The sequence below is a fragment of the Brachyhypopomus gauderio genome, chromosome 7 (assembly GCF_052324685.1).
Source record: "Brachyhypopomus gauderio isolate BG-103 chromosome 7, BGAUD_0.2, whole genome shotgun sequence".
NCBI lineage: Eukaryota > Metazoa > Chordata > Actinopteri > Gymnotiformes > Hypopomidae > Brachyhypopomus > Brachyhypopomus gauderio.
In genome coordinates this window covers 31,344,170-31,357,525 of record NC_135217.1, presented here as the reverse complement: position 1 = coordinate 31,357,525, position 13,356 = coordinate 31,344,170, and the positions used below count along the sequence as shown (strand labels likewise).

Sequence of the window (13,356 nt, the reverse complement as noted above, 5' to 3'; positions counted from 1 at the left end):
AGAGGAGGAGGAGGAGGAAGAAGACCAGGCTCCCTCGGTTTGTTCCGCCCCCACCGCAGACTATGGTGAGGGTGAAGGGGGAGAAGAGAAAGACTATCCCCCCTCCATATGCTCCGCCCCCACCGAATACTACAGTGAGGGCAAGGAGGAAGAACACCGTCCCCCTTCCGTGTGCTCGGGTCTCACCGACTACTCGGACAGCGAGCTACTAACGGAGGAAGAGGACGAGGGGAGCTCGCTCTACTCGAAGTGCTCATCCAAAACCGTGAGGGAGAAGAGGAAGCCCGAGGAGGGCGTATCCCCCGAGCACTCCGAGGGAGGCGCCATGGACTACTCCAGGGGTGGCAGCCCGGAGGAGCCCATGAACTGGAGCCTGGGCAGCGAGGAAGAAAAGGAGATGGAGGTCACTACCGCTGTCGGGCCCAGAGAAGAGCAAGGAAGAGAGGGATTTCCCCAAAGTGGTTCCCCTGAAAGAGAGAGGGCGGGTCGGCAGACCTACCCCGCGGCATGCCCCCCGAGGGCTTCCACAAAAGCCGGTAGCGTGCCCACCGGGAGGGCAGCAAGAGCGCCCGCCAGCCGCAACGCCTGCAGCTCCCGCTGGCCGCTCTCCTCCTGGCGTGAAGCCTGGCGCCATTCACGTGTGTGTCTGTACCAGTGTTCGTATGTATTCCCGTATGTCTGCCTAATCCCTTTTTCTCTTTCGTGCCTCTATGTGTCAATTGGCGCATTTCCACTAGGGCCTGCTTGGCGCGGCACGGTTCGATACGGATCGATTTGCAACGGAACGGTACGGTCGCCTTGTGTTTCCATTACAATGGTGGACCACCACAATGTGGGTGGAGTCGCTGTTGGCGCGCGGGTTGTAGTGTCGTGGTCGCATACAAATGATGTCACAACACCGGTCGATGCCCCTTAACACATACCATTATTGTATCTTATTTATCTTTATCTTCATTATTGTATGTGGTTGCTCTAATTATTGTTAATTTGGTATTACTCAAACAGGCTGAACACACCCTGCATAAAAAGCATCAGTCATACAATCAAATGAAATCAAACTTTATTATGAAATATAGATATTTAAAGTACAAAATATGGAAATAATATAGTTATAGTTTAAAAAAGTGCAAAAAGCAAATTACCTAAAAATAACGTATAGCTTTATAAGAAATGAAATATTTATAGTACTACAAGCAACATTTTGTGTGCTTTTACTGGTGTCTGTCTCGCATGGTGTTCACAAGTTCGCCAAGCACCCCGAGGAAAGCCCGGTTGAAGGAAACATTTTCCGCCAACTCCGCTCGCCTCGTCAGTGGAAGGGGAATCTTGAACGTAAAAAATAACAAATATTAAACACAAGCATTCCCGTGAAAGCAACAACAATATAGCGTAACTGCACAAAATGTGTAGCACGTCATCGCTGCTCATGCTTTGTTTATGGCTACAGCTAACTAGCAACTAGCAAGTCTAAGAGCTAGCTATTGTACAGTAGTGACTGTGGTGGTAACATTAACGACAAACACAGCTCTAAATTCCTGCGTTTACAATAGATGCGTTCATATTACGTTCATATTACATCTTTTACGAGCCTAGTAAAACTGAAATCACAATACACTCACCATTCTCCGTGGCCTCCAGCACCGACATTGTCGTGTCCAGCACGTTTTCTCTTCCGTTACTGGCTGGCCGGTGACCGTATATGGCATCCATTTGCTGGAACCATTTCCAGTCTTTGCGGTTTGCTCCGCTGCGTCCGTTATGGTCCTTCACCGCCCGGTAATCGCTTTTAAGCTTTTTTAGCTTGGACCGACCGGCACTCCTGAACGGACCGCTGGTAGCCATGAGTGGCCATTAGCGCGGAAACCTCGCTAAAATCCTTTACATTTCTAGAGGCCCCGTCCAGTTCGCCCTGGATTTTTTGATCGCTGATTATTAACAGAAAGGTTTGTACCTCGGCGTTTGACCAGGGAACAGATTTCGCTCCTTGGGTTTTAAAAATGGCTGAGGAGTCCATAGCGGAGGAGTCGCTCTCCTGTCGCAACCTGTGACGACACTCCCTGGCCAATCAGTGTCATGCTGTTCCTCCACATCACAGAACTGTACCGCTTTGGAACGGTTAGAACCTCGAGCGAGTAGGTACGAAAAAAGTACCCGAAAGTACCGGCAAACTGGGACCTGGTACTAATGGAAACACTCAGAAACCGTCGCGAATCGAACCGTACAGCGCCAAGCAGGCCCTAGTGGAAATGGGCCAAATGTACCGGTTTGTGTGTTTGTGAATGTCCCGTTGTGTGTGTCTAACGTGTTTTCCCCGGTCTTCCCAGGGAGGGTGTTCTAGGCTGTTTGTGGCGGACTCTCCACCGAGGGCGGTCATCTCCCAGACACAGGACTGAGCGTGTCGGATCCGCCCATCGACGTGGGTTCGGGGCACTTGGTCCTGTTGGCACCCCGGGATGGGTAGTGCCCTTGGTGGGGGCGTCTGTCACGTTATGGTCCCCGAACCCTCCCTTTGGGCGTGTGTTTACGTTTGATCATCTTCGTCTGTGTATCTCCGTGGTTGCGGGTGCGTCTTGTGATAATCCGTCTCACCTGTGGCTTGTCTCGTCATCACGTGGGGTTTATGTGGTTTGTCTATTTAATGTGCTTTCGCGCGGTGTCCTGTGCTCGTCGTTGTCTAAATGTTACACGTTCGTTGCAAACGTGTGTTTTGTGTATGCGCTATCCACGATTCGTGGATTTATCCACAATAAACGTGACGTTCGTCAGTCGCAAGGACTCGTGCCTCGTCCTTCAGCCAGCCACCGACGTCACAGATACTGGAAATATTTTTTTAAACTTTAAAAAAAAATTTTTTTACAAAAAACGCTAAGGCATGTTAATTATATGATAACACAGGATAACTGTACTGTCTAAAAGCCAGTGGTACGGCTTATGTTGGCCAGGTTGGTCTTGAAAACAAGACCTTGGATCTAAATGTATACATAAAACATAATTAATCACACAGATAAACAAATAAGGGCATAAATGACTGAATACTGTAAAGTATAATAATGGGGGGAATACTAACCACCACAGTATATGAAAATATAAATCAATTAAAGTTTGATTGAAACATGGCTATTTCTTTGCTTGGAAACTAGCCAGTCCCACCAGGATTTCGCGGGCCTTTTTTGTGATTGTTGCGGGCTAAAATGTTTGATGTTGCGGGTGTTTTTCAAAAAAATTGCGATGGAAGTTGCGGTGTGTTTTTGCTTTTTTGTGAGTACATTACAATAGGGAGTAAATGTTGTATGGTTTCCTCTATTTAGTAGTCAATTTTAATTATCTATTTACCTATTTAATCAGGGTTGCCAACTTTTCAAGATCGCTTGAAGTGAGATTTGAACCTGGAGGGGGTTGCGAACATTAATTGTTGATGGGGGGGCGGGGTTAGCGAACGTAAGTTGTTACCGGGCGGCCTGTAAAATGGACACAAATTAAGTATTATATCGAGATCGATCGCCAGTGGTTGGCGCCAGAGCGAACTAGTAACTCATAGATATGGATCAGAGATAAGTAAACTTTATCTCAGTTTAAAGTTTAAACTTATAAACTTTATCTCAGACTCTCGCAGCTTGCGTGCGTTGCAGTGACTTCGCAGGCTACCGTTGCATTGTGGGGAATGTAGTGTTTGTGCGTGCAAAACACCATCGGGCGGCTGTGGCCTGCGGGCCGGTTCTAATAGTAGTTAAATATCATCCAGGGGGCCATAGATAATCAATTTGCGGGTCGGATCTGGACAGTTTACCCCCGCTTTCATGTAGTGTACCGGGATACTGCTTTTCCCGATCTTTTTGCCGTTATTTTCGTCGCTCATGCTGCTTTCAGTCTGCTCCTCTTGAACGTATATACGGAAGTAAGGCGGGAGTTTGTCGACGTCACATCAATACGACATCAGTGATTGGTCAAATTTGCGGGAAAGTTGCGGTGATTGGCTGAAGTTGCAACACCGCCCTGAATTCGCGGGGTTTGCTTGAAGTTGCGTTGAAGTTGCAAATCGCAACATCGCGACTTTCTGGAGGGTCTGACTAGCCTGCAATCCTCTGGCCAACATCAGCACAGAGCACACTAGCCACACAGCACGCTACCCACACAAGACACACAGCACACTAGCCTCACAGCGCACTAGCCTCACAGCACACTAGCCTCACAGCACATTAGACACACTAGCCACACAGCGCACTAGACACACAGCGCAGTGGCCACACTAGACACACAGCGCGCTAGTCACACAAGACACACAGCGCAGTGGCCACACTAGACACACAGCGCAGTGGCCACACTAGACACACAGCGCAGTGGCCACACTAGACACACAGCGCAGTGGCCACACTAGACACACAGCGCGCTAGCCACACAAGACACACAGCGCACTAGCCTCACAGCGCACTAGTCTCACAAGACACACAGCGCACAAGACACACAGCGCACAAGACACACAGCGCACTAGACACACAGAGCACTAGACACACAGAGCACTAGACACACAGAGCACTAGACACACAGAGCACTAGACACACAGAGCACTAGACACACAGAGCACTAGACACACAGCGCACTAGACACACAGCGCACTAGACACACAGTGCACTAGACACACAGTGCACTAGCCACACAGCGCACTAGCCTCACAAGACACACAGCGCATTAGCCTCACAGAGCACTAGCCACATTAGCCACACAGCACACTAGACACACAGCGCAGTAGACACACAGCGCACTAGCCACACAGCGCACTAGACACACAGCGCACTAGACACACAGCGCACTAGACACACAGCGCACTAGACACACAGCGCGCTAGCCACACAAGACACTAGCCTCACAGCGCACTAGCCTCACAGCGCACTAGCCTCACAGCGCACTAGCCACACAGCGCACTAGCCACACAGCGCACTAGCCACACAGCGCACTAGCCACAGTACTACCAGCCTTCAGTCGGCAATCAACTTTCAGTCATCCTACAAGTAAAGTCACATACCACACATACCACATGGCCACACTAGACACACAGCGCAGTGGCCACACTAGACACACAGCGCGCTAGTCACACAAGACACACAGCGCAGTGGCCACACTAGACACACAGCGCAGTGGCCACACTAGACACACAGCGCAGTGGCCACACTAGACACACAGCGCGCTAGCCACACAAGACACACAGCGCACTAGCCTCACAGCGCACTAGCCTCACAAGACACACAGCGCACAAGACACACAGCGCACAAGACACACAGCGCACTAGTCACACAAGACACTAGCCTCACAGCGCACTAGCCACACAGCGCACTAGCCACACTAGACACACAGCGCATTAGACACACAGCGCGCTAGCCACACAAGACACTAGCCTCACAGCGCACTAGCCTCACAGTGCACTAGCCACACAGCGCACTAGCCACACAGCGCACTAGCCACACAGCGCACTAGCCACAGTACTACCAGCCTTCAGTCGGCAATCAACTTTCAGTCATCCTACAAGTAAAGTCACATACCAAGTGGATGAGTTTGTAGCCTAAACAGAACCAGTACATGGGAACATGGCCTCATTCTTTTTTTCCCTCTAGAAAATCCTTACATGGCTATGCAACTGACAAAAGATGTTATTGAATCAGGGATTGGTAGGAGTTGGGGAAATGGACCCGGTTTTCTTTACTGTGACAGATAAATGCTCAGCTAACTTATGTAGATGATTCAGCTGCTGTGAAGGACAGATTCTCTAAGTGATGAGAGGTACAATTATAGCTAACCAACAAGACACAATAATATTCAATTCAATAGGAACAATTTTCAGCAACCACATGTTTCTGTCCAGCTCACAGGATCTCTTCCTGTCTCACGCGCTCACCAGCTGTCTCACGCGCTCACCAGCTGTCTCACGCTCTCACCAGCTGTCTCACGCTCTCACCAGCTGTCTCACGCTCTCACCAGCTGTCTCACGCTCTCACCAGCTGTCTCTTCCCAGGTGAAGCTTTTTGTTCACAGGCACTGAATATCTAAAGAAGTGATAATCTGTAGCCGTACAAAACACGCAACACGCTAATCTCCAATCTGGACAACTCTGCCTGGGCATGAAACATGAGTGGTATGAAAGTAGGAGTTAGCAGAGAGCCCCACGCACACACACACACACACACACACACACACACACACACACACACACACACACACACACACACACACACAAGGGGCCAGGCTAGCTTGGGTAAAGCAGGAAGAATAACAGACTTAGAGAATTAGAAAAGAAGATTGACAGAAATGAACCTAAAAAGGAGGCAATTAAGAATAAAGGAAAGTAAAGGAGAGAGATGGTGAGGCAAGAAGATGAAGAGAAAGAGGGTGAGAACAGAGGAAGAGAGGAAGATGGGGAGAGATTAGAGACATGCTGCTGCACCCGTGCTGAATGCCTGTTGATATTTGCCTTCAGAAGGAGGGGGGAGGGGCAGGAGCCGGTGGGCGGGGCCAAACGTGGCCTGTTCATCTTGGGCGGAGCTCTCACACAATTGCTGTCCCTCTTTCCCGGATGTGATGGGCTCCATCTGGGGGACGTGGTCTCTCTCTTCCTCCAGCAGCTGCGGGACCTGTAGGGAGGGTCCCGGCCGGCACGGCGAGCAGCGGGGGATGAACGGGGAACGCGGGGGCGAGTCGTTGGGCGGGGAGGCGGGGCGCGCTTGCTGGAGGTCCAGGACGCTGGAGCCGTAAGAGCCACGCGAGTCTCTGGCCTCCCGGCGCAAGTAGAGAGAGAGGGAAGCAGAGATGTTTGAGCCTCGTCTCAGAAGAGACAGGCGGGAGGCAGACAGCCCCTCCCCTTTAAGGAGGAGCATGGAAGCCAGAGAGGAGGAGGAGGAAGAGGAGGATGATGATGACAAATTATAGTGATGACAAGGACAAGAAACAACGAACCAGCAGTGGACAGGGTGAGTTCATGCACGATGAAGCTGAGGTGAGAATTTGGCGTGACAGGAAAACTGGAGCAAACAATATAGAAATGCATCAAGGAAATAAGACAAGAAACAAACAAAGATGCAGTTACACGCCACTGTGCAAAGTTCAGAGGTCAGAGGTCAGAGCAGTACTGAGCACAGTGCAGCTCTGTCCATCTTTATTTTTATCATTTAAACGTCTTCACTCTACTTCTAAATTCAAAAGCAAACTTTTTCACCCAACCACTGTTTTGTCATTAAAAACCAAAAACACCGTCATGCCATCTCTCATGATCATCATTCCCTAACAGAGGTGATCATTCCACAACACATTATGGTAGCAAACACGCGTCATTTGCCCAAAACAGGCATGCAATTAACTCCCAGACACACGTCATGCTTCATACAAGCCAGGACACCAGTCTCTAATCCTCAGCCAATCAACCACTGCAAGAAAAAGCATCCTCGCCATGGCAACCAGGGAAACGGGCTCGGTGCCGGCCACACAAGCGTTCAGTACGCACCCAGGTTTTTTTTTTTTCTCTCAACAACTTCAGTTTGCTCTTTGTGTTGACAGAAGGATTCTGTACGAGGTGACAAACGTGACCCTCCTCCACGTGGAAGGGGCCGTCGACCGGCCCGAGACCACAAACAAAACTAAGAAAAAAAAAAAACCTGGGGGCAGATGATCGGCTCACCATTCTTCTCGAGCAAGTGTGGGTCGGAGTGTTTCTTGCCTATGTCGGCGATGGAGCGGACCAGTGGGATGCGGTTGCTGAGTTTCTTCTCGTTCTGGTGCTGGTGCCTCTTCAACATCGCCTCACGCACCTTCTCACGCAGGTCTTCGTCCAGCTGCTGCGACGCCACCAGCCTGTCTATGATCATATCTGAGGGATGAGATGTGCGTCGGTCAGCTAATCCGGACCTATAGACTACACTCACACTACATCTGGAACTGAAATATACAGAACTGTCCAGGGAGATGATTCTAACGGACACACACGCACGCACGCACGCACTTTCATTAAATCTGGAGAATTGGAATCTCAAGCATTTTCCTATTTGAGGACATGAGCTATCCTGAGATCCAGAAGAAACACAAAAGGAGGCCAACTGTGATGTGGCTACACTGATTTGTTGAATCGGTTCCTTCTCAAACTCAATAATCTGGGATTCCAACAAAAAGAGAGAGAGAGACAACTGTCAGTTTTATCAGAATAATTCTCAGGGTCCAAACTGCCCAACCTTATGCCACATTACACGACTTTCAAAACCTCAGAACCGATACTGCTTACACTAGGCAACGTTTATGGCCCGTGAGCTGTTGTAGTGAGCGCCTAGGCGAACAGACCCACATCTTTCAGCCGTGCAGCCCTGCAAACATGCTCATTAAAACACACCAGCCTCAACAACTGAACATAGCGGTTGCATCTGTGCCAGTCTGCACAGAAACAAGATCAAAGACAACCAGTGGTATAAGAATTGAGACGTGGGCAGCAAGGCCGTCACTTCCTCAAAGCGAGCTCGAGGTAAATAGGGCAGCAGACGCATTAAAACCTTTGAAACCTTTGAACGTATCAGTCGCTCTGATCTGATGCGCCGTTTCCAAACCCAGGATGCGCGTCCTCAGTTGACACATTTATGATTTATGATTTATGATGTGAATAAACAGGCTTAGCTTAGTAGAAAATATTATTTTCAGAATAGTTTTATGTGCTCATATAAAAATGCTCAATAACTATGAATGATTCTGTTTTTTGCATAAGTATTTGTCCATGAGTAAACATATTTTGCTTTAAACTGAGCTTTCAGTTTTCACAAAATACATAAACATCTTGTTATTGTTCGCCTATGTCAAGTCAGGACACGTGAAATCGGGTTTCATAACGAGTTAGATCGGAGTAATTGATGCATGCTGCCCATGTCATATCAACCAATATATCTCCACAATTATCTGAATTCCCTCTTGTCTTGTTTGTCTTTCAGCTAGTGCAGTTGTTCAGGCTCCATCTTCACTTACATACCACGATACACCGTTGTGTGTATTTTCGTGGAAGCGTATTTGTGGATCAGGTGCTCATTGGGAAAGATTTCCTCAGTCGAAAGATCGTGTGGCGTATGAATCCCGTTCGTGTATTTCAGATAATGTCTACATTATAATGTAGATAATCAGATAATGTCTACATGTTTCTCGGGCTAAATCACAACTTATAATCTCCCGAGCGTAAGAGCTGTGTTGCGCATCTGAGCGCTGACCTGCGATCTCATCGATGGTGTTGGCACGCATGTCCAGCATGACTGTGCCGTTCAGGATGCAGCTGCGGAGCTCAAACAGGCTGTGTAGGGAGAGCGTAGCTACGTAGGGTTTACTCCACCTCTCCCCTCCATCCTCCACGTCCTCCTCGAACTTCAGCCACCTGCACACACCCACACACGCAAAACATCAACCAACCTTTGTGTGTTGCACTTGTCCAGGGCCGTGTTGGGTGTTGGCACTTTGTGCCATGTGTTTTGTGTCTGGAATTAAGGTGTGTAGGGAGTCTTGAGGTGTGTTGGGGGTCTTGAGGTGTGTTGGGGTGTGCCTACCTGGCCGTCTCTTTCCACTCACATAACTGTCCATCCAGGAAGTGCAGCTCGTCTAGTTCGGTGAACAGATCATGAGGAATGTGTTCTTCATCATCATCCTCAGTGCCCAAGATGAACTGCACCCTTTGGGATGGAGTGTCTGCCATGGGAAAAAGATGAAGAGAAGAACCTGAATAGCAAAACAGCACCACCAGGCCCTGAACACCAGGCCCTGAGAACTTCACAGTTCAGGGCAGCAACCCAAATCAAAATCACACCTCCCTTGAGAGCCATGACAATTTCTATTGGTCAACATTTTAACATCTTGACTGAACAAACTGAACCATATGTACAGCCAGTATGAGCTAAAGACCCAGTCCAGACCAGTCCAGGCTAGACTTAAGCACACAAAGTTCAGGCAGGTACTTTTTTCAGGCAGGCAATGTTGTTTTTTAATCAGGATAGAGCTGTTCTACCACTTTCATAAAACATTCTTTACATATTAAGCATCAGTGACCTTTTATAGTTGAATCTATTATGTCAGGGTGCACATCAGAGAGTACGTAAGTGTACATGGAGATGTTTGTGTAGAAGTTTATCTAAGAGGCTGTTCGAGTTTCAGTGTTAATCTTGAACTTTTCTCTTCTTTGACGTTTGTTTATCATGCTAATTAGCTAGCTAAGTGAGATTGTTGTCTTCATTGCCATGTGAATCAGCGCAGAACTCTTCATGGGAAAAGGGGAATTAATTCAAGTATGTTAGAAGACTCTGTAAAGATGTTACTGCAGATCATTTGATTTTGACATAAAATTTAAATTTTGCTCTGGAGCCACAAGAGACACATGTTGCTGATGTTGGTCTAGGGCTTAACGAGATGCTGGTCTAGGGCTTAACGGCACGCTGGTCTAGGGCTTAACGGCACGCTGGTCTAGGGCTTAACGGCACGCTGGTCTAGGGCTTAACGGCACGCTGGTCTAGGGCTTAACGGCACGCTGGTCTAGGGCTTAACTGGACGTTGGTTTAGGGCTTAACGGGACATTAGTCCAGGGCTTAAAGGGGCTCCACCTGTGATGTGTATGTAAACAGTGATGGGCACGGATTTCACTGTCTGCGTCTTCGATCGAGCTATGTTATCACATAGCAACCAGGCTATGAATAAAGCATTTCCTCTGGTGCGTTCAGCTGACATTAGACCACAAAACGGAGTGCAACCGTCTGCAAATGGATCACACGGAGGAACTGAAAGAGATGTGTGTAGTGAGGATCTATGAAACCTGTTCGTAGCCAGGAGGATCAGGGGGTTTGTATCCAGTTTAGCACAGGCTTTAGAATGATTGGTGCTACAGTTGATCTGCACTATGAAAGCTGCCCAAGTCCAATAAGACCAACCCTCTGTACTGCGCATGGTGTGTTTAACAGATCACCAGTGATTACAGATGAAGGCAGGAACAGATGACAGCACTATTGTAATCATAACATGTCCCATCTGATGGTAGTACTGCAGACGGGATATTAGACATCTATTTGCAAGCACAGGTGCACGTCTCCGACAGGGACAAGGCGTCCTACCATAGGTGGGCGACTCCCGGCCGTCTTCGCGGTCCGTGCCGCGGTCCTTGCGCTTGCGGTGGTGTCTGTGGCCGCGGTGACGATGTCGTCTCCTGCCCTGTCTGCCCAGAGGAACATGGACGCCCACATACACAGCCCTGTGACCTGGGGAGACAGCAGGTGGATGAGTGAGTCACGTCCCTCAGGCAGTCTGGGGTTTTCATGTGCGTGTTTAGGATTCCCAAACATAAGTATACTCGTATCAGGTATACTTGTGCCTGGTTGAGTCATAAAAGCTACAGACCCTCTCCAAACAGAACTTCGGTAGGTAGTTACACTGGATTTGTTGAAGTCACCTTGTCCAGGATTATCCACATAAATGTTCTACCACCTCAGAGCTGTACCAGCTCCCCCAGGAGGCCCCCAGATGACGCCTGGATTTGCACACATGCTACTTAAGGCCATTTCTTTCTTTAATTTACGAGAAATTAAAGTGATGAGGAATATATGAACCCCCCCTCCCCCCCAACTTCATGTGGTCTGTGAAAAGGCAGCAAGACACAAAGAAATTACAAAAATACATAAATAATAATAATGAGTTACATTTATTTAGCTTATTTAACAAAAATAAAGATGCTTAAATAAGTATAATCAAGTACAATAAGCTTGTGACGGACCGGTTTAAGGCAAAGTTTGCTCTGACATGATTCATCAAATTTTCAAAGCATCTATTTTATGATGGGAATACCAATCATACTTATGTGTATACACTAAAATAAATGTGATGAGTGTAAACAGGGTAAACACTGCCACATGTCCAAGTCCAACAAGTTCCAACATGTTTCTATCAAAGATTTACCCTGTAGAACAGAACCTCACATTATGTTGACCTATAGCCTTTGACCCCATAAAAAAAAAAAAAAAAACATGTGGCCACTTCTAAAAAAAAAAAACACCTGAACCCTTGATGTGATGTGTGTGTTGTGTCTTGATTGTTCTGTTGTGGAAACTCAATTGTGAACTGATGAATCCATTGCAGAAACTCCATTAAATAGAGAAGAAAAGACAGTAACTCAACACCTCTGAGCTGAGCAGAAAGATGTTAAGGACGTGCAGTGTGTGCGTGTGTGTATGTGTGTGTGTGTGTATGCGTGTGTGTGCATGCTTGTGTGCGTGGTCATATACACGCACGGTCATGAGGCTGTGTTCAGGTAGCAAGTAACAAATACACAGAGGTCATTGAAAATGTCACTGCAGTCCCATGTCTTTGCCCAGTCCCGAGCTGGTGCTGTTTCACCGTGTGATGTTAATCGTACAGAACTCACAGGAGTTCCCCTCACTGACAACTGCTGCGTCCCAGTTGCAAGATGAAACACTTTTTGGCTGCATTTCAGAGTGCTTCTGCTCTTACATGGAAATGTGTAAAAACTAAACTAAACGCAGATGATCCCTGGGCTGTCACCATAAACTAGAAACTAACACTGGCCTAGTGTTACACCGAAACTACCTTTCTAGCAATGTCACTGTTGTAGACACATTTCCAATGTCAGAATGAAGTCGTGGGAGATTTGCCGGATGCGGGGTGTACTCCTGCCTGGGGCTCTCTCAGGAGAGTGATCTTCAGCCTTATTCTTGTCCCGGTAAAACAGATCTTCATGAGTTTTTATTCTCGTGATTATATTAGGGATTTGGCTGCCAACCACAAGGTGAGCTCCCTCGGGCGTCAAACAGGAAGCAGTGAAGGGAGTACAGCAACATGTCTGATAGGTAGATGAGACACGAGGGGGGAACATGGTTTATATCTCGTGCTGTTTGGCTGCTCAGATCAAACCACTGCATATGTGAGCACAGCTGTGGCCAGAAGCTGCTCCTGTTTCTGCTCATTGTTCAACAGTTTCTCTTGACGGGAAGTGATTTCGTTGCAGTCTTGCAAACTGCGACCCCGCAAGATCCCCAGTTTGTGCAAAATCATGAATGGCTGTAAAACTTTAATGCTTTTAAAATTCCTTTCAGAGTCTTTTCAAAGTCTACTAATGTATGGTTAGCATAAAGGAATGAATCCCAATGGGTCAGTACTTAAGCGAAGTTTCTAAAGAAAGACTCCTCAGAAACAGACAAAACAGCATCACATTCACACACAGTCAGGACAAACTGGTGATTACAGACACATACACCTAAACCCAGCAGAGCCCCCACACCCCAGAAGTGCAGCCCACCATGTAACCAGTAAAACAAAATCCATGTCAGCACCTGCCAACTCTGTCAGAGTGTGCGGATGACC

The 13,356-nt window shown here is 47.8% G+C and overlaps 1 protein-coding gene across 9 annotated transcripts in view; it reads right to left on the bottom strand.

Annotated features, from left to right (window-relative positions):
* The window catches only part of slc4a7 (solute carrier family 4 member 7), a 47,857-nt gene that overhangs the window by 25,335 nt on the left and 9,166 nt on the right, over positions 1-13,356 (bottom strand). For 5 of the 9 annotated variants that reach the window (XR_013132477.1, XR_013132478.1, XM_077013220.1 and 2 more), the window contains 5 exons: positions 11,097-11,240; positions 9,549-9,687; positions 9,219-9,379; positions 7,700-7,849; positions 6,461-6,847 (listed from right to left, as the gene is read on the bottom strand). Coding sequence is in view for 7 of the 9 variants with exons in the window: in XM_077013220.1 (XP_076869335.1) it covers positions 6,461-6,847; positions 7,700-7,849; positions 9,219-9,379; positions 9,549-9,687; positions 11,097-11,240 (981 nt within the window). In the remaining 2 variants the exon portion in view is untranslated. Of the gene's footprint in view, positions 1-6,460; positions 6,848-7,660; positions 7,850-9,218; positions 9,380-9,548; positions 9,688-11,096; positions 11,241-13,356 lie in introns of all 9 variants that reach the window. The other 4 variants (XM_077013221.1, XM_077013223.1, XM_077013222.1 and 1 more) reach the window with 2 other exon arrangements.